Source organism: Neophocaena asiaeorientalis, unplaced genomic scaffold, assembly GCF_003031525.2.
Source record: "Neophocaena asiaeorientalis asiaeorientalis breed wild unplaced genomic scaffold, Neophocaena_asiaeorientalis_V1.1 scaffold152, whole genome shotgun sequence".
NCBI classification, from domain to species: Eukaryota; Metazoa; Chordata; class Mammalia; order Artiodactyla; family Phocoenidae; genus Neophocaena; species Neophocaena asiaeorientalis.
This window is the reverse complement of record NW_020185338.1, coordinates 3,570,032-3,592,360: the sequence shown is the minus strand read 5'-3', so window position 1 is coordinate 3,592,360 and position 22,329 is coordinate 3,570,032. Positions and strand designations below refer to the sequence as shown.

Below are 22,329 nucleotides of genomic sequence, written 5' to 3'. Positions count from 1 at the left end.
CAGTGCATCTCGATATCCTTATGTGAGGACTCTCTGGTCCTCTTGTAGCCTCCATCTGTTCCTCCCTCGGTCCCTTGCCTTCATGCAGCATGCTTCACAGCCAGATTCCTAGTATGATGAGGCCTAACCCCTTTCCAGATTTCCCTTGCTGCTGCTCCCCCTGTAGTATAGAGTCGGTCCTATACTGCTGCCTCAAGTGTTGCCTTCTCCCCAAATCTGCCATAGGACACCAAGCTTTATTGCTCCCTGCTTCTATTGAAGCAGAAAGGTAAACTTTTCTGATAAAGTAGTTTTAAATATTTCACAAGGTATTTAATTGTGCACACCTTTACGTCTGATTTCTCAGGGTAAAGCAAAGCTGATGAGATATTTTCTGGGTTCCTTAATTACCTTTCCATTTTTTCCCCCACTTTCTAGCAGGTTTACTAGCTGATCTACTGGCTAGATCACAAAGCAACCAAGATTGTGTTGATTAGTTATTGGGAAGTGGGAAAAATTAATCCTAGTTCAAGGATTCCAATTTTTGGAATACCTATTGTGTACACAAACCATAGGTGTGATGGAAAATTCAGAAGTGAACAAGGTAAAAAAGCTTGTGTTCTGGCGGAAGGGAGGGCAAACATATGCCCAAATAATTATAGTGTTGGTTGAATATAGTAAGTACATAATAATAGAAGTATAAAAGAAAGTGCTTTCTAAGAAAGACAAGAGGGAAGTAGGTTCAGAGTTAAACTATCAGGGAAGTCTTCACGAAGGACTTGGCCCTGAAGGAGAAAGGCAGAAAGGACACGTGGTTGTAGCTTTACTCATCTGTTTTCAAATTATTATTCTAGTCAAATTTTCTATAAGGATCTTCTTTCACTTATAAAAAGGCATGTTAGAAGACTACTAGGTAATTACCACACTTTTGTTTACTAGGTAATTGATCTATTGATTGTTTCTTGATTAATAATGACCTTGCCTTCTTGTATTAGTTCCTGGACATAGCCCTTTAAATTAGTATCATGCATTAAGTATGGTAAACATGTTTGATAAAAAATTAGATAATAATAAAGGACGGCTGATTTCTATAGGCTATGCACTACTTCTAATGCAATTTAAGACATGCTTTATCTTATCTATGCTTTTTAGGCAGCCTGGATTTTAAAAGCACGAGCACTAACTGAAATGGTGTACATAGATGAAATTGATGTAGATCAGGAAGGAATTGCAGAAATGATACTGGATGAAAATGCTATTGCTCAGGTTCCACGTAAGTACTGGTTTTTCAGTTAAGTAAATGAAAAGCCATTAGGAGGAGGAATACTCTCTATGTGTACTTTTTTATAATAAAAGTAAGACACATACATGCATGAAAAAATATTACCTCTATTCTGCCTTATAGTACAAAGGCACAATTATATTCTCTTAAACTTAAGGTGTGAGATTGATGTATAACTATTTTTCAGTAGAAGCTATATTATGCATTTTAAAATATTTTATAAAAAGGCATTCTATCTGAGCTGCTTATCTAATATATCAAAGATTGTTTATCTGAGAGTCTAAACACAGGAAGCATCCAAACAACAGAAGTGTTCTAAAAAAATGATAATTTGAAAACATCACTTCATTGTAATAATTGATGATTTGCTCTAATGCATGATGTGAGGTGATGGAGTGATTTGCTAGGCAGTGACTGTCCCTCAGGATTGTCACAGTGGCCTAGTCCCAGCTTGCAGGTGTGCTGCTGTGAATGGTATTGGATGATTACCATGACATACGGTATCTTGCTGGTAATTTGTTAGTTGTGACAGTTATCAGTCATTTATATATGTTTGGAAGGTAATAGCTGTTTTAATGCTTCAGTGGAAATTGAGAAAAAAAGTACATATGTTTCATGTTAAGATGTCTTTTTTCCCTATCATTTTGCTCTTTTGGAGTTAAAATATCTAAATTCCAAATATTGGGGATAACTGATCTTTTATTGGGAGAAGAAGTTTGTATGAAAAATAAACTATGCGTATAGAACTGTCATTTTGATGTGTTGGAGCTTTGGAGCCTGCCTGTCTTGAGTTTGAATGCTGGCTCTACTAACAGGTTGACCTGTTTATTTAAATCTCTAAGCCTTTGCTAAATGGGTTAGTACTACCTACCTTGCAGAATTAGTGTGGAGATTAAATGTAATAACAAAAGTAACATGATAGGTACTCAATAAATATTAATCTCAAACACATTTCTCTAGATACATTTCCTGTTACTAATGTCTTTTTCACCAGGCTAGCACATTTGTGAAAATTGCATTAGTGGACAGTTTTTACAGATCAATAAATAATATACAAATTGAATTTGCCATCTCATCTTATAGGTCCTGGAACATCTCTGAAACTCCCTGGAACTAATCAGACAGGAGGGCCTAGTCCAGCTGTCAGGTATGTTCAGTATACTCCTATTTCATTCCCTTTGCCACTAAATATTGACCAGGCTGCATGAGAATCTTCCTTTATTGATCTTCTTTGTATTTTAACAATTTACAATCTTCACAGGCCGATCACTCAAGCTGGAAGACCCATTACAGGTTTCCTTAGACCCAGCACACAAAGTGGAAGGCCAGGCACTATGGAACAGGCCATCAGAACACCCAGAACTGCCTACACAGCTCGCCCTATTACCAGCTCATCTGGAAGATTTGTCAGGCTGGGAACGGTAAATTCTGTCAGCTTTACCATAGCCTTGTATGACCAAAGTAATTTATGTTATGTTAATCATTTTTCACTATTTTTATAGTAGACAATTATATGGAAAAATTTTGAAGGTGATTCTTTTTACTTGTGTTGGCTTTATAATTTTATGCACATTAAACTCAATTTGTGTTTCAAGAGAAAGTTTCAGATTTCTTGTTCTATCATTTTTCCCCATAGGCTTCCATGCTTACAAGTCCTGATGGACCTTTTATAAATTTATCTAGACTGAATTTAACAAAATATGCCCAGAAACCTAAATTGGCAAAGGTATGTACTTAAAATTATTTTATGTTATGAAGTAATGTTCAAAATGTTATCATAACATTACAGGAAATGGTTAAAAATTTGTGAAGAAAAGACCTTGTCTTGATTGAAATGGAAATGTTTAATTATTCTAATATCTAAAATTTCTCTTAGTATTGAGTTAAGGAAAGTCAATCAGAAATAAAGCATATATACCATTATAATAGGAAATTCTTTTTCTCCTAATAAAGAACAGCAATTTATAACAAAGAAAGCAGATGTTACCCATTACCCACCATCTTTGGGTAATGAAGTTTAGGAGATCATCTGTATGTGTGTGTATTTTTCTTTTTCAGCTTGGACTGTTCTCAGAAAAATAATTTTCTATCCTTGTAGGATTTTAGAACTGTCAAAAAGAAGATAAAAAAATGTTCTCTTTCTAATTAGTAATTAATCAGGCATCTCAATAAAGATTTCTTGAGCCAGACAGCAGCAAGCCAACTACATTAGTACTTCTAACCATTAAATGCTCCTCTAAATTAAAGAGAAAGTGAGAGCAAGAGAAAAAGTGATAAGAGAGTGAGAAGGGAGAGGGAGAGGGAGAGAAAGGAGGATGTTCGTGACCTTTCCAGTACAGAAAAGTTTAGAGGTGAGCATGGAATAATTCAGAGCCAGGAGCAGTTAGCTTCTGGAAATTGGTGTAAGCCTAGCTCAGGTTTTTAGCTGTAATCTCTATGAATTCTGTGCATGAGTGCTGAGCTCATTCCTATTATCAGTTCTACTGGTGTTTAACATATTTAGTAAATATTAAACACTCTAGGGAAAATGAAAAAGGACACTAGCCATACAGACTTGAAATTTAAATCAGGAAAAGGAATGCCAGTTGGCAAACAAGGAATCAGACTATAATAATGCCAATGATGTTTTTCTTTTTTTTTTTTTTAATTATTTTATTTTTTTACTTTTGGCTGTGTTGGGTCTTCGTTTCTGTGCGAGGGCTTTCTCTAGTTGCGGTGAGCGGGGGCCACTCTTCATCGCAGTGTGCGGGCCTCTCACTGTCGTGGCCTCTCTTGTTGCGGAGCACAGGCTCCAGACGCGCAGGCTCGGTAGTTGTGGCTCACAGGCCCAGTTGCTCTGCGGCATGTGGGATCTTCCCAGACCAGGGCTCGAACCCGTGTCCCCTGCATTGGCAGGCAGATTCTCAACCAGTGCGCCACCAGGGAAGCCCCCCAGTGATGTTTTTCTTAATTTCTTATTTGATAGCAACCCGGTCAACTTCATTTAGCAAAATCATAAACTTTTACTTATTTCCCTTTCCTTTATGAGGAATATCTGATTCCTTATCTTTTTAGGCCATTTATTTGAGGTGGCTGAATGGCTACTTAATACCATTGTTGTTTTCTAACCAGGGAGTGTAGTCAGTAGAGGCATTTCCCTCAAATTAGGATGCTTCCAGGACAGACCTGGTCTATGTTACTAGATTTAGACGAGCTAGATTTTGCACTTATTTAGTGTGTTGTAGAAATAATGCCAGGTTTCTCTGTCTTTGGTCCCCAACTTGCCTTGACTTATCAGGACTCGTTTCTAATATTGGCATATTGCTTGGGGTGGCTGGTGACTCCTTGACACTGTCTTGGGTGTTATAACATCCTTTTCATGGGAGTGGTAACACCAACTGCTCTCATAACTTTTAAAAATTTTTTTAATAAGAGAACAAATGGAGGATTAGGAATAGTTTTCTAAAGAGGGCCTCATCCTAATTTCTTTTTTCTTTTTTTGTTTGCCTTCAGGTCATCTCTGTTAATAATCTTGATATCTTTCAGGGGTGCTAGCCTCTTTGCAAGTATAAAATAATGGTATTATGGACAAATGTAGTACCACCAAGAGGTAGTCTGGTAAATGCTCATTTATCCAGATAGGTTGGGGGCAGTATTAGAATAATGATTCTCAGCCCTGGCTGCACATAGAGGCATCTGCATATTAAGGAAAAACTCCCTGCTTTACAGTTAAACTCTACTTTGTTTTGGAAAGAACTTCCAGATTTTCCCATGTCTAAAGTGTCATTATTAATATCATAATCACTGTATAATACATGCAGTTTTATGACAGTCCTAAAGTTGGTCTTTTCATTTGTCTCTTTCTGATAAAATAGTATGTGTAATATGAAAAAAATTGCTGAAATATTTGAGCTTTCCAGTTCGTACTCTGTGAAAACAGGAATCAGTTATAAGTAGCCTTATTTTAAAATGAATGGTTGTAACAAATGGTGGATAGACCCTTTACTTATAAATCCCAGGCACTTTACAGTACTTTGTTATTTTGGTTCAATCTAGCTGCTGTCAACATGGCCTTTGAGTTTTGATATGACAATAAAGTACCTTTGTCAAAATAAAAGCTAATGCATTTTTTTGCATTTTTTTTCTTCACAGGCTTTGTTCGAGTATATCTTTCATCATGAAAATGATGTTAAGACTGTAAGTTTTGAATTTGCGCTATTTTTTAATGTGATTTTTATGACTTTGGGGATTTAGATTCTGAAATGTTCTATTTCTTACCTTATAAACAGATGGAATTATGAAAATTGGAGATTTACTGATACTTTCAAATCCACTGTCAGTTTCAGTAGGAAACTTTGTATAACTATAGAAGTCATAAGACTTGTGCCTGATCCATAGAGTAGTAGACCTCCATTAAAGGGCAAGATATAGATAATTGAGAATGCTGCGTAGTATGTTTGTGTTAAAGTTTATTTTTGATACTAATAGTTAGCATTGTTGATCCATTTTCTTCTTTGGTCCATATAGTGATTATAGGTTTACTAATACATGTATTTCTGGTCTCTTTGTAGTGTTCCCCATCTCTTCCCCTTTAACATTTTATGATAGAAAATTTCAAACATGTGCAAGTGGAGAGTATAATGAGCCTGTATCAACCATCACCCAGCTTCAACAATAATCAATAATCAGTCGTCTTGGTAGCCTTTCAACGGAGAATTTTAAGGTTACATGCTCAGGACTTCTCCATTTGTGTCATTTTTCAACATACTAATATGCAAATGAGCAGTAACTTCACAAATCTTGTCCAATCAAATGTAGTTAATTCTACAGTGTCTAATGATAGTATTTTCTGTCATTTTCTTCTTCAAGGAAAAAACCTTATATATTAAGTATTCAGGAAGACAAAAGCATTTTTCTCAATTGTGTTTTCTATGTGTCAACCATTATGTTATGTACTAGGAAAACTAATAAAAATATGATATTTGTTCCTGCCTCTACAAGCCATGTAATCTAGCTGAGGAAATAAAATTGACATAATGAAACAGTTAAAAAGGTAATTGCCGGAATGTGAAATTAGTACCGAAGATCAAGGGGAAAAATCAGGGGATAATATTAGTAAAAATCCATAAAATCAGTAGGATTTTTTGGAAAGGGTGGGAAAAAATGTAAAAGAAGGGTAAAAACAGGAGCAAGGTATGGAAAGAGAAATAAATAAACCACATTCTCAAAAATGGGGGTGTCAAAGAGACATTTTAGAGAAAGAAGTGACAGAACGTGATGCTAGATTTGGTATGGGAGACAAAGGAAAGACACAGCTCAAACTTGCCTCTTAAAGATGCTGGAAGAATGGCCGTTTTACTAACAGAAATGGGATTATTAGGGAAGGACGTCAGTTTGTAAAGAAGCTGAATAATTCACTAGAAGGCATTTTTAGTTTGAAATTGTGAAAGGCTATCCAAGTGGAGATGTCACTGCATGTATTGGAAGCTGTGACACTAAAATATAGGGGTCCTGGGCCAGATACACAGAGTATGGGAGCTATCGATAATGAAGTGATAGTGGATGTGGTCACATCGAGAAAAGAGAAAACTAAGGTTGGGGCAATTGAGAAACCATGCACATTTCTGTAAATAAAAGTCAGTACATGCCATTTTCACTCAGTATAAAGCTGGTCAGAGGGTTTCAGGGTGATATATAAAATCATGTAGTTACACTGTCATTAAAAAGAAACATTCAAATACCACCCCATTTTATAAATGAGTAAATATTTGTAATTACTAGAGTATCATAAAGCTATATCCTGACTTTTTGAAGATTAATTCATTTATTGCAGAGACATTTATTCTTTCATCCAACATATTTTGAGCCACTACAGTGTGCCAGGCACTGTCCTAGGCCCTGAGATTACAAGGTGAAGCAATCAGACAAAATCTCTGCTCTTTTGGAGATTACGTTCCGGTTGGGCAAGGAATAGAGATAGTTAGCAAACTTAAAAATATATAAAATGTCATGGGATAAGCAGTATAAAAATAAAGCAGGGAAACCAGGTAAGAGAATAGATGACATGGGGGAAGATGTCCTTTTATATGGGCTGGGAGGTGGTCAGTGAAGTCCACTCTGAAAAGACATTTAAACAGAGACCTGTATGAAGGGAGACAAACCATATGGTTAGGTGGAGGAAGAGCACGTACATCAGAGACAACTTTAACTGCAAAGGCCCCGAATATTAGCATTCTTGGATTGTTCAAGGAACAGTGAGGAGGCCACTGTGGCTGGAGTGAGGTCTTTGAAGGGGAAGAGTTGTAGGCAATGGGTTCAGAAAGTTGACAGATCATATGCTGTTTATAGGTCATAGTGATGATGTCTTTATTCATCTTGAAGATGTTGTTCTGCATCTTGGCATTTACATAATTTTGTTGAGGAATGTTGTTTTTTCAGCTACATTGAAAAAATAGAATTTGTTCTACGGAAAACTGTATTTCTGCCTTTGAGTTCTTAATAACTTCCTTCCTCTCCCTTCTTGGGGCAGTATTGGCAATGTTGACAAACTGAAGGGGCGTGTGGGTTGGTGATTCTGGAATCTTTATTTCCATATGCTCTTTAATTTCGTCATGCTGAAGTTGTCGCAACTCTAACAATAGTGAAAGGATGACTGTTTTTTAAACTTTAGAGGTTGGAGCACTATTACTTAGGAAGGTCACTGGGACGCCCAGGTGGATGTATTCACAAACATGTTGTCGAGATCTGCCAAGGTTCCCTGTTCTTATGGACTTATATAAACTTACGCCTTTTATTTATGACCTTCTAGGTCTTTATTAATATCTAGATATCGGATTGATTGACTTATTCAAAGATCCTTAAATATAAGTATATAGTAATTTATTTTAAAAAACCGGGGAAGACTTTAAAGAAATATAGCTCTCTGTAACCTCTTTAAAATTTTAATAGCTTTTAATTATGAATCTTATTACTATGACAGTTTTGTTTGGTTCTTAAGTTATTTTCAACGTAAGTCAGAAGTAAAGAATAGAATTAATTCAGTCAACAAATAATTCTTGAGTGCCTCTTACCCGCACAGTGACATTGCAGAACAGAGATGTTTTAAGAAGTGGATGCCTGTCCTCGGGGAATTTAGAGTCCATTTGAAATAGTCACAAGTGGTTTTGTCTAGTGCAGCCCCAGTCTTCAAATGAAGAGTGATCATTAATATGTAATTTTTTTGACCATTTTTATTCTACATCAGTGATCATATTAATTTCCTTAATTGGTTTAGACAAACATGTGGGTCCTACATAGGAACCATATCTGAAAGCAAAATCAGCAGCCTGTAATCAGCACTAAGTCTAATCTTGGAAAAATTAGAAGGTGTAAAAAAAATTTAGAATGACATTTTTCTGAAAAATAGAAGGTCTGTTATATTAAACATGAAAGTGAATCTGATCTATTCGCTGGAACAGGTCTTTTAAAGGATTAAGTTAAAATGAATATATTCAGATATTTACAATTTACTCCTGAACTGAGCTGATTGAAATATGGTTCTCTGGTATTTCCAGAGATAATGGTAATTGAAATTATACTTTTTTCTTCATTTTTCACTTCCATTTTTACCTCTTGCTTGGGGGGAAAAAGAAAAATAAGCATATGAACATAGTGTGCTTTTAATTTCCATAGCTTTCAAGTAGAGGTGTTGATTTTTCAAGTCCATTAGAACCTCAGCATGGTGACACCATTCCTTTATAAATAGTTTGCACATTTAGAAGTCTCCCCTGGAGCGAGGGAAGATGCGGAACACAAGGAAAGTTATTTATTTTGCAGTAGGAGATTCAAGGAGCTCTTCTGGCATTCATTTCAGAAAAGAGTTAATATTAAGAAATGGGCAATAATATGGGATGCATTCTGAGATTATAGAACTGAAAATCTAAGAGTTACTTTAACTGAGCTGTTGGATATCATCATGATGTTAACACTGACTAAAGAATAAAAGGTTTTCAACCTTAAGAGAAAGAATAACAAGTATTATTAAAAAACCAGAATTCTTTTTAAACTAATAACCTGAGTTTTTATTCACCAAATCTTTATATGAGCTTCAGATTTCTGTGAGCTTTGAATTTGTATAAAGATTGACTTACTTTCCTCTTTGTCCAAATGGTTTCCACTTTTTTGGTATAGAATCCTAATTCCTAATGAGATGTCTCTTGTCTGATCTTAAATAATCACTAGAAGGAACAAACTAGAAGACGTTAGAGAGAAAGGGATAAACACATGTAAAATGCAAAAGCAGTTAAGAAGATCTTTTTCAGTCTGCAGCGAATGAAAGTCTGACCTTTAGAATTACTGGCATGTGAGGTAATGTCAGAATAATGGAATGATGGTTGTTAAAAGACGGCGGTTACCCAAGTACCCCAGCTCCTTTCACTCTTCTTCATGACCCTGTTTTCAAACCTTTTTCTATCTGCATACTTGATCTTTCTTTATTTCTCTACACCTGTCGTTAAAGTGGGGCCTGCTGTTGGGCCTGCCTTACGTGGTAAAGGCTTGACTCCCACTGGGTTTGGAGGCATTTTGGTTGGGAGAGGGTAAAAACTGACGGATTTTTAAATACCATTTTCGTACCTTGTATATTAAAATTGTATTCAAATAGACTGTACATCTGCTTCCCTTTGATCACTGTTTACTTCTCATCTGCTGTCAGTCCTCTGGTCTGGAACTGATTATTTATTTAGGGAAGATTGGTGGGGCCATCTGGAGACATGAGCAGCTTGAGTTTCTGTCTGATTTCTAATGCATGTTTTGATTGATGCTAATTATATGGTTTATTTCATTATTTTTTGTTTCTGTTTATTGTTAGAAAAGAAAATCCTAATCTAAAATGAATTGTTTTTCAAAGGCTTTGGATTTGGCTGCCCTTTCCACAGAGCATTCTCAGTACAAGGACTGGTGGTGGAAAGTGCAGATTGGAAAATGTTACTACAGGTAAAATTTTGATTATTTGGGAAAGGCTTAGAAGCAGCAACATATTTTAGAGTCTCAAATCTGGTAACCTTTTCTGGGGGATAGATTTCCTCATGAAGAAAGGAGAACTGTGTCTTTGGCTTACGTGAGGAAGCATTTACTTAGCAATCACATGATGGCACTAAGAACTGACACCTTTAGAATAGTAAAATTTTAGAGCTGGGAAGGGGAAACTTTGAGACCATCACATCCAACACTCCTTTTCAGACGAGGAAGCTGAGGCCAGAGAGAGGTTGTGATTTGCATCAGGAACTAGTCAGTAACAGACCTAGGACTAGAATTGAGTCTGTTCGTTCTCGCTCCACTCCTCTTGGCTCTCAAGTCTTTCCTCCCTCCCTCCCTCCCTCCCTCCCTCCTTCCTTCCTTCTTAATTTTTATTGGAGTATAGTTGATTTACAATGTCGTGTTAGTTTCAAGTGTGCAGCAAAGTGAATCAGTTATGCATACACATATATCCACTTTTTTTTTTTAGATTCTTTCCCCATCAAGTTTTTATTTCTACTGATGCCTCACGTCTGTAAAGTGCTTTATAGTTGAGATAGCTTGTCCACACATTACATTATCTCACTTAAATCTTATGGCACTTTGGATATAGTTGCTATTATTAGCCCTTTGTCCAGATGTGAGAAACTGAGCCTCAGAAAGATAAAGTGACTTTCCCAAATTCATGTAGCTAGTATGTGACAGAACGAGAATTTGAGCTCAGCTTTCTGATGCCAGTTCTTTTACTATTTGCACAATCCCATGGTGTTTCTCTAGGATCTAAATTGTCTTACACTAATTTACTTAATGTTTAAACACATTTTTAAGCAAATTAATTGAGAGATTAAAAAAGTTGTAATAATTTATGCATATTATATAGCAACTGGTAAATAGGATCTGAAATGATTGCTTGATATTGAAATGCACTTGGAGCATTTGAAAAATAGTGACAAATGAAAAATTTTATTTTATAAAGATAAATATGTGTTTTATTATTCAAAAACAAGGTAGACTAGGTACTGTGAGTATCCTTCGATGGTTATTAACTTTAGTTATTAGTTAAATACTGTGAGGAAAAGGAAATATATAAATAGAATAAAAAGGATGCTTATTCTTCTACTATTGAAATTAAGACGATTTTCCATTTAGATATTTCACATAGAACTCTGAAGTATTTTTTCCTACTGTTAGATTGAGGAAGTATTTTCTGCTAAAAGGTAATTTTGGACAATTATAACATTAAACTCTTATGAATATAATTTCTGAAGACAAGCTTGAAATCTTGAGCTTCTAAGCAAAACTCTCAGAAATCTATAATAATGAGAGAAAAGCACAACTTGGATTCCTTCTGCCATCCATATAAAATGGCATTTAAATGAGTATATTTTGTCATATTAATTATTGTTCTCCTCTGTTCCTTAATAGCTTCTTGTCTTATTATGTATTCAGCATTCATTCATTTATTCATTTGCTCAAATGGCTTACATTTGAATGGAGGAGAGAGAACAGGAAACAATTATAAATGTGGTTCCCATTATGATAGAAGCAAGTGCAGGGTGCAGTGGGAGCCCAGAGAAAGATGTCAAGGATGGATTGCCAGAGGATGTAGCCCCATATTGACTTCTGTCTCTTTGTTCCTGATCATTAAGTTCTACTGGTTCTTCCTCTGCAGTATCTCTTACAGTTGCTCCACTGCTACCCATTCCCACACCAGTGCTTTAATCCTGGCTTTTAGTGTCATTTGTTTGAATTGCTACATTAGGTACTTATCTGGGTTTTCTGCCTCCATTTTCTTGTCCCATCAATCCTTCCTGTATACTCCACTGTCAGAGTAACTGTTGCAAAAAAAAAACAGCTCTTGTTGGATTCTTTGGTTAATCTCCATTATCTCTGAAGTGAAGTCTGGATTTTAAGTGTGGCACCCATGACTTTGTCCCAGTCTACAGCTTTTCACTTTTCTGTTACTTCTCTCATTCCTTGTTGTGTTTTCCTTTTCAATTAAACCCAACAACTCAGCACTCCCCTGACATGCTGTGTACTTTCCTGCTTGTGTGCTTATGCTGATAGTTTGCTTCCATCAGAGATATTCCCTCACCCCCACCCCATCCTATCTAGCTGTCAAAATCTTGCCTGTTACTTCCCCGCTGAAACTTAGTTTGCTCCTCCGCTGTGCTATCAAAACACTTTTTTTCTCATTGGCCATAATGCAATTAAATTTATTTTACAGTATGTTTTGTTTCAATCTTTACTGGTGCCTTCAGAACATGGTTGTTACCTTCATTTTTGCAACTCCTTACCATCATTAAATGTGCATGCAGTTGATCCTTGACAATGTTTATTGAATTAAATTGGGGAGAAAAAGTTGGCAGTTGGTGGAGATCATCTCTGGACTCTGATTCTTTGATATTGTCCTGTGTTTGTGAACTTGACTGATGTTTTCATTATTCCTAGACTTTCTTTACACACGGTGGCCACTCCATTTCCTCTGCACAGGAACCCATGTGATAAATTCCTTTTTGATAGGGCTAGAAGAAATGATCTCTTAAGGGTACAGTAATAAAACACATATGACTCATTCTTTCCTTTCTTTGGTTTCCAGGTGGTTCAATAGCTCTGATTGCTTGTTTGCTTTTTAATTTGTTTATTCTCCATTTTTTTTATAAATCTATTTCTGTTTTCATATTCTTATTTTACATGTATCTTTTTATTGTAATCCCTTTTAAATCATTTTTCGAAAGAGACAACTTAGTTACAAATATAGACTCTCATGGATAATTAGGTGTTCATGGAATTCAGTGACTGAACTTCAGCCATGTGTTTAAGACTTGAATGTTCAGTTGAAGCTTTGTATATAAATATAAAGCCGTTCTTCAGAACTTCAGAGTTCTCTGATAACATTTTATGAATACTCCTTGTAAAAGTTGTGGGACCTTTGAAGCGCTAGGGGCTTCTACTACATCACACATCCTCTAACTTTAGGCCAGATTTTGGGGTCACTTTTAACCTCATTGTCCCACATTGTCCATTGTCCCACATTGTCCGTTGTCCCAAATAGCTGGGTATAGCCATGCCAGTACTTGAGGCTTAGGTTAGGAAAAAAGAACAAAGCTATTCTTTCAAGAATGAAAGTAACATAATGGACCATATTGTATGTTGTTTTGACTTTATTTTACAAAATAAAAGCACTGTCATAAAGTGCTAAGTAGCTCTTAGATGTCTGGGGATGAGTAGTTATGAGAAAGCCCAACAGATCTATTAAAGACAGGCTGAAGTGCGCTTTAATGATTGATTTCATTTCCCTGGGCAGAAGAAGTGCGTGTTGACACCAGAACAGTTATATTTAGGCAAGGAACAAGTCTGAAGTTCATAGACTAGATACAAAAAAAGGAAAAGAAAATGTTTGTAGAATAATAAAACGGTACAGCTGTTTTACTCGAGTGGCAATTACTGTTTACCTCAAAATTGTTTAAAGTTTAAAAATGGGTTTATGCAAAGTCAAAAAATACCTTGAAATAAGTGAAAATGGAAATACAACACACCAAAACTTACGGGATGCAGCAAAAGCGGTCCTAAGAGGGAAGTTCCTAGCAATAAATGCCTACTCAAGAAACAAGAAAATTCTCAGATAAACAACCTAACTTTACTCCTCAAGGAACTAGAAAAAGAAGGACAAATGAAACCCAGAATTAGTAGAAAGAAGGAAATAACAAAGATCAGAGCAGAAATAAATGAAATAGAGATTAAAAAGACAGTAGAAAAGATCGATGAAACCAAGAACTAGTTCTTTGAAAAGATAAACAAAATTAACAGAACTTTAGCTAGACTCACCAAGAAAATAGAGAGAGTACTCAAATAAATACAATCAGAAATGAAAGAGGAGATGTTACAACTGATACCACAGAAATACAGAGGATCATAAGAGACTACTATGAACAATTACAGGCCACCAAACTGGACAGCCTAGAAGGAATGGATGCATTACTAGAAACATAAAATCTTCCAGGACTGAGTCATAGAAATAGAAAATCTGAACAGACCAAGTACTAGTAAGGAGATTGAATCAGTAATTTAAAAACTCCCTACAAACAAAAATTCAGGACAAGAGAGCTTCACAGGTAAATTCTGCCATTCAAAGAAGAATGAATACCAATCTTTCTCAAACTGTTTCACAAAATAGAAGAGGAGGGAACACTTTTGAACTTATTTTATGGGGCCAGCATTACCCTGATACCTAAACCAAATAAGGACACCACAAGAAAAGAAAATTACAGGCCAATATCACTGATGAACATAGATGCAAAAATCCTCAACAAAATATTAGCACATCAAATTCAACATTACACTAAAAGGATCATAATAATGATTAAGTGGGATTTATTCCAAGGATGCAGGGATGGTTCAATATATGCAAATCAACCAATGTGATACACCACATTAACAAAATGAAGGATAAAGATCACATGATCATCTCAGTAGATGCAGGAAAAGCATTTGACAAAATTCAACATCCAGTTATGATAAAAATTCCTAACAAAGCGGGTGTAGAGCAAATGTTCCTCAATATAGTAAAGGCCGTACATGACAAGCCTGCAGCTAAAGTCATACTCATTGGTGGAAATCTGAAAGATTTTGCTCTAAGATGAGGAATAAGATAAGGTTGCCCACTCTCACCATTTTTATTCAGCATAGTATTAGAAGTCCTATCCAGAGACGTTTAGGCAAGAAAAAGAAATAAAAGGCATCCAAATCAGAAAGGAAGAAGTAAAACTGTCTGTTTACAGATGACATGATACTATATATAGAATATCCTAAAGACTCCACCAAAAAACTATTGGAACTAATAAGTGAATTCAGTAAATTTGTAGGATACAAAATGAATATACAGAAATTTGTTGCTTTCTGTACACTAATAACAAACTATCAGAGAAATTAAGAAAACAATCCCAATTACAATAGCATCAAAAAATAAAATAACTTGGAATAAATTTAGCCAAGGAGTTGAGACACCTGTACACCAAAAACTATAAGATATTGATAAAAAAATTGATGAAGGCATAAGTAAATTGAAAGATATTTCACATTCATGGATTAGAAGAATTATTGTTGAAATGTCCATACTACCTGAAGCAATCTACAGATTCAGTGCAATCCCTATCAAAATTACAATGGCATTTTTGAAAGAAATAGAACAAACAATCCTAAACTTTGTAGGGAACCACAACAGACCCTGAAGAACTAAAACAACCTTGAAAAGAAAAACAAAGCTGGAGGCATCACATTCCCTGACTTCAAACCAAATTACAAAGCTATAGGGATTGTATAAAGTAGATAACTAATAAGAACCTGCTGCATAAAAAATAAATTAAATTAAATTTTAAAAAAAGTTATAGGGATCAAAACAGTATGCTGTTGGCATAAAAACAGACACATAGATCAATGGAACAGAATACAGGGCCCAGAAACAAACCCATGCACATGTGGTCAATAAATTTACAAAAGAGGGACTTCCCTGGTGGCACAGTGGTTAAGAATCCACCTTCCAATGCAGGGGACACGGGTTCGAGCCCTGGTCTGGGAAGAACCCTCATGCCAAAGAGCAACAGCCCTTGCGCCATGACTACTGAGACTGCACTCTAGAGCCCATGAGCCTCAACTACTGAGCCTGAATGCCACAACTACTGAAGCCCGCGTGCCTAGAGCCTGTGCTCTGCAACAAGAGAAGCCACTGCAATGAGAAGCCCAGGCACCACAACGAAGAGTAGCCCCCTTCACTGCAACTAGAGAAAGCCCGCATGCAGCAACGAAGACCCAATGCAGCCAAAAACAAATTAATTAATTTAAAAAATTTATAAAAAGTCAAGAATGTACAATGGGGAAAGGACAGTCTCTTCAATAAATTGTGTTGGGAAATAGGACAGCCACATGCCAAAGAATGATGGATCACCATCTTACACCATATACAAAACTAACTCAAAATGGATTAAAGATTGAATATAAGACCTGAAATCATAAAACTCCTAGAAGAAAACATATGCAGTAAGCTCCTTAACAGTGGTCTTGGTGATGAGTTTTTGGATTTGACACCAAAAGCAAAGGCAACAAAAGCAAAAATAAATAAGTGAGACTTTTTCAAACCAAAAAGCTACTGCACAGCAAAGGAAACCATGAACAAAATGAAAAGGCAACCTACCAAATGGGAAAAAATATTTGCAAATCATATATCCATATAAACAAACAGGACCTAATTAAACTTAAAAGCTTTTGCACAGCAAAGGAAACCATGAACAAAATGAAAAGGCAACCTACCAAATGGGAAAAAATATTTGCAAATCATATATCCAAAAGGGGTTAACATCTAACATATATAAAAAAAACTCATGAAAGTCAATAGTAAAAAAAAATCTGATTAAAAAATGAGCAGAGGCTCTGAATAGATATTTTTCTGAAGAAGACATTACAGATGGCCAACAGGTACATGAAAGGGTGCTCAACATCACTAATCATCAGGGAAACTCAAACCAAAACCGCAATGAGATATCACCTTACATTTGTTAGAATGGCTATTATTGAAAAGATGAGAAATAGCAAGTGTTGGTAGTATGTGAAGAAAAGGGAACCCTCATGCACTGTTGGTGGGGATGTAAGTTGGTGCAGCCATATGGGAAACAGTATGGAGCTTCCTCAAAAAATTAAAAATGGAACTACCATATGCTTCAGCAATTCTAGTTCTGGGTATTTATCTGAAGAAAGTGAAAACACTGACTCAAAGAAAAGATATCTACATCACCATGTTCATTGCAGCATTATTTACAATAACCAAGATATGGAAACAATCTAAGTGTCCATCAACAGATGAATGGATAAAGAAATATATGTAATATATATATGTGTGTGTATATATATGTATATATGCAACGGAATATTATTCAGCCATGAAAAAGAATGAAATCTTGCCATTTGCGATGGTATGGATGGACCTTTAGGGCATTATGCTAAGTGAAATAAGTCTCATAGAGAAAGACAAATACTGTATGATCTCACTTGTGTGAGGAATCTAAAAAAATAAGATAAAGAACAAAGCTCATAGATACAGAGAACAGATTGGTGGTTGACAGAGCTGGAGGGTAGGGGGTGGGCAAGTGGGTGTAGGGAGTCAAAAGGTACAAACATCCAGTTATAAAATAAACAAGTCATGGGAATGTCACATACAGCATTGCAGCAATAGTTAATCCTGTATTGCATGTTTGAAAGTTGCTAAGAAAGTAAACCTTAAAATTTCCCATCACAAGAAAAAATTCTGTAACTATATCTATATTCTGTAACTATATTAACAAAATGAAGTATATATTCTGTAACTATATTAACACATGTATGGTGACGGATGTTAATTAGACTTACTGTGATGATCATTTTGCAATATATGCAAATATCAAATTATTATGTTGTATACCTGAAATTAATATAATGTTGTATGTCATTATACCTCACTTTAAAAAAATGGGCTTTTATCTCAAAGCAGATGTTTTCAAAGAAATGTCATCTTCAGTTCTTCCAATCAAATGGAGGCTCTAAGCATTTATTGAGGTCATGTGACATATGTCAGCTGATCATAAGCTCTTTGGGTGGTGAACTGGTGTGACCTTGCTCCCTGGCAGCTATGAGTCCTGCTGTGACTAGGCTTCAGACAGACTCTTTACATACCATTTAAGCATTCGGCAGTGAATATGGGAAAACAGGAATCTTTTTCCTAAACTATATAAACATACATGTTAATATGTATGTGTGTATAACACCACCTTCTTTGCTACATGCTTACTCTTAGATGTAATTTGTCTCTAATTCATATCCTCAAGGTATGAATAAATGCTGTAGTATTTATTTTAAATTGAATGTCTAATTTTTTAAATGGCTGTTCTTAGGTTAGGAATGTATCGTGAAGCAGAAAAACAATTTAAATCAGCCCTGAAGCAGCAGGAAATGGTAGATACATTTCTCTACTTGGCAAAAGTAAGTATTCTTAATTTGAGTGGAATTTGTCTTCTCAGGGTAAATGTTTAAATTCTGACAAGTGCATGGGGAGAGTTACCAGTTTGTTTAGGAATATTTGACAAGTTAATGTGTTCAGACTTACGTTTTTGTTTTTGTTTTTGTTTTTTTAATAATAAGGGAAAAGGTGAGAACACACGGAGAATATCCATCTCAGGAAAAATTGATTGCCGTGAAAAATAAGACAACACCTTTGAAATATTGCCCATTAGAACAGAAGAAAATGCCACAGGCTTACTACCCCCATGGGTAACAAGCCCCAGAGAGGCACTTTTCTGCAGCACACTTGTCTCCCACCTAAGCAGACTATAGAGAGCAGGGATTGTTTTTATGTAGGTCCTTCACTTTTTGGCTCTGCCATTATTACAAAAACAACATTTCCCATTTACTGAGCACCTACTCAGTGGTAAGGTATTCTATCGGGTCTGTTCCATATGCAATTTAACCCTCATAGGAACACCACAAGGCAGATTTTAACATTTCCTTTGTACTCTTAAGGAAAGGGAGACTTAAAGAGGGTAACTAAGATGTTCAAGCTCACTTGGCTATTTGCCAGCATTCAAACTCAGGAATTCCTGATTCCAGAGCTGACTCACTGCCCTGTAGTGCCATCCACAAACCACAACAGAAGTGAAGGGCCACCTAGAATTTTCAGTATTGGAATAAAGTTACTTCTTTACCCTCACCAAGGCTACTTTAAAGGAACATTTGTTGAAGTGGTGGTTAGGATATCATCTTGCTATATCTTTAAGAATTTTTTAAATTTAAGAAGTGTGGTAAAAAAAAAAAAGTGTGGTAAAGGAGGTTGAAAAGAAGATGAGATGTAAAAGGAAGTGCTACTACTTTCTAAATATGGTATTGCACTAATACGTATAAAATGGATAACTAATAAGAACCTGCTGTATAAAAAAATAAAAGAAAATTCAAAAAAATATGGTATTAACGTTTGCATACTAAAAAGAAACAAAATGGAAGTTCTGCGATATAAACTTACTGTGATAATCTTAGTATGTTTATAGTGGTTTTTCAGAAATATTTGAAACTATCTGGTTCTAAGTATCTTCTATACATTATATGTTAAAATTCTTAAAGAGTTTTCTAAACATCACAGTAAACTTTTCTGACAGCTTGAAATTATAACTCAGGTCACAGTATTTGACTATCATCTTAATTGATAATCACTTGCCACGTGGTTAAAAAAAATGTACTTTTTAACTATTGTTAAATATGACTAGAGTCATATTTAATAGTTCTAATTTGACTATTTTTTCATAAATTGATTTGTTTAAATCCACTGTTGCCTACGTGACTATATAGAGGTACAATTTACTTATTTTCTTTAATATGTGAAGGAATTATTGCTCAGTAATAGAGACCAAGCAGATTTTAGGAACCACATTATTTCTAAAAATTTTAGATTGTTAATTTAAAAATTATTAAATATTTTATATTACTTAGTATATGGAATTCTATACTCACTATATTTTAAAAAGCAGTTCAGAAGCATATAAGGTAATAATTGAAAAGTTTTCATCCATACCCTTCCCTCTAATCGCACACTTTAGCAGTAAACACTGCAAGCAGTTTTCTGTGTATCCATTTGGGCCTCTTCAAAGCACAATCTGAATGTTTAGGAAGAAACAGAGGATCCAAGATCATGAAGAAAAAAATGTCATAATCTTATGTTTCTATACATAAAACTATAATTCTCTTATTTTAGAAATTCCTAATAAGTATATGGTTTATCCACGCTAATGTTCCAGTTGCTAATTAAGCAGAAACTATCAAGTGCCAGCCCTCTCAACTCCCTGACCCTGTACCCTACAAATCTGTTTCTCCTCTATTTCCGAGGGTCCTTCTCCCAAACCGCCATCTCCAGAGGCTCTCCCCGGCTGCTCCTTCTCAGACCTTCTTCCATGGGTCGTCCCCTGTTTCTCCAGCATCTTCAAAATCAGCCTCATAATTGGTCTTTAGTGCCAGCCTATAGATATACTTATGTCTGTTCCATCCTAGAAAGATTTTCCCTTGATCCTTTCTTTTCTAGTCCTGGCCAGTCTCTGTGACAATAGTAAGTCCACAGTAAGTGTTTGCTGAATGAATAAATGAATGAATGTTTCATATACAACATGTGGAGATAAAAGTATAGTATCATTATTGGAAATTAATCCAACAGATTTCTGAAATTTTTTTACTATAATATCTAGGAGATAATTTGTTACTAAGCAATAATTATAAACTTGTCATAACAAATGCTATTATTTTAAGAACCAGTACTTTTATCGAAATGTATCTTGGTTTTAGGTTTACATCTCATTGGATCAACCTGTGACTGCTTTAAATCTTTTCAAACAAGGCTTAGATAAGTTTCCAGGAGAAGTAGCCCTACTTTGTGGAATTGCCAGGATCTATGAGGTAAGGTTCATATCCTTCAAAAAGTTGATGTAAAATTGAGGTTATATGCTACTTAAGTAAGGTCATAGTCCCTTGGGGTCTTATAAAGGATAACAGTTTATAAAATTATGATTGTTAGCCTGTGATTTACCAACAGAATAAGAGATTTTAGTGTATGCATTAGTCAAACTAAGTTTTTATTATGAAGTATTTCAAACATATAGAAGGGTATAGAGAATGGTATGAGATAGGGTTTTAAATGTTTCTAATTTCAAATATCTTTTAACATAGAACAGTTCAAATAAAGGTCTGCCTTTCAAATGAATAAACAAAAGGCCCCAAGAAAAATTAAAACCGCAACCAAATAAAATTAGCAAGGATAAATCATTTTAAACAAGTTTCTGTACAGAACAAGCAATGAACAATAGGCAGCACAACATGTTCATTTAGAAGAAACAAGACCAAAATGAAAGTGATAAATTTAAAAAAAGAACATAAAGGGAAAGAATCCCTCCAGAGAAAAGTATGATAGACATGCAGAAATCGCTTAAGGCATATGTTGTGTAGGCTGCAACGCTAAGGAACAAACTTTAGTAATTAACCCTCAATCCATTGTCACATAAGGAGAAAAGGAATACACTGGAAATCTTTGTATGGTAAACCTTATTTGAATTGTTCTATGTTAAAAGGTATTTGGAATGAGAAACATTACCCTAGGAAATATTATTCTTGTGGTCCTTGAACTTTACTGTGAATAGAAGTGACTTTGGGAGTGTTTTGAGAGTGAGGCCCATTTTCTGCCTTCTGAATCAGATGTCCTGGAAGGTGGGATGTAGATTTTTGTCTGCTTAGCAAGCTCACTAGGTGATTCTGAAGTATAACAGAGTTTGAGGATCATTGCAAAATTCATTTCCTTATTTGCAGTTTTGTTTTAAATAACTAAAAATCTAATTAGAGTTAATATTCTGTGAATTGGTTCAAAAATAACCACTAATAGCTAGTATAAAATCACTTAAATGATACCACGGTTGTTTATACACTTGAAGTGACATTTATATGCTTGGAGATATTATTTAAAGGACAAAAATAGAATCTGTGTTTATTCATACATATGAAAATTTATGTGCTAAGATTGTCTATTAAACCAATTGGATTATTTAGTAGTTTAGAAATAGAGCTGGATGAATAATGATTTCTTATACTAAAAGAACCCATTGCTACCAGGTGCCTCAAAGATTTAAAACCATGAATGTTCCAGAAGAAAATACAGATGAATTATCTGTATAAACTTGGAATGGGGAAGACCCTCCTGAACATGATACTAAGTCAGAAAGCCATAACAGAAAAAAATTGACAAATCTGAGAATGTAAAAGTTAACTTTTCTATATTGTAAAAACAAAAATACCAATAAAAGCAAACCCAAACAAAAAAAGGTAAAAATATCCAACAGGGCACATATTTGCCATACCTGGGACAGAAAAAAGGGCTTCTTTTCATTTCCTCAGTTTATACATTGCTTAACAATTGCTGGGTTTCAGGTGGTTTCCAATTGATGGAAGACAATTGGCTGAGAAGACACATGCCTGTGCATACACACACTTATAAATTCTCATTTTGGTCAAGCGTGTAAACACGGAGACTCGGTATTTCCTCAGAG

General features: G+C 35.2%; 1 protein-coding gene across 5 annotated transcripts in view; it reads left to right on the top strand.

Moving 5' to 3' along the window:
- Positions 1-22,329, top strand: part of TTC8 (tetratricopeptide repeat domain 8) — a 50,492-nt gene that overhangs the window by 13,997 nt on the left and 14,166 nt on the right. For 4 of the 5 annotated variants that reach the window (XM_024736362.1, XM_024736361.1, XM_024736363.1 and 1 more), the window contains exons 2-9: positions 1,132-1,252; positions 2,345-2,408; positions 2,523-2,682; positions 2,898-2,987; positions 5,393-5,437; positions 10,128-10,213; positions 18,154-18,241; positions 20,582-20,692. In XM_024736362.1, the coding sequence (XP_024592130.1) occupies positions 1,132-1,252; positions 2,345-2,408; positions 2,523-2,682; positions 2,898-2,987; positions 5,393-5,437; positions 10,128-10,213; positions 18,154-18,241; positions 20,582-20,692 (765 nt within the window). Of the gene's footprint in view, positions 1-1,131; positions 1,253-2,344; positions 2,409-2,522; positions 2,683-2,897; positions 2,988-5,392; positions 5,438-5,871; positions 5,964-10,127; positions 10,214-18,153; positions 18,242-20,581; positions 20,693-22,329 lie in introns of those variants that run through there. The other variant, XM_024736365.1, reaches the window with a different exon arrangement.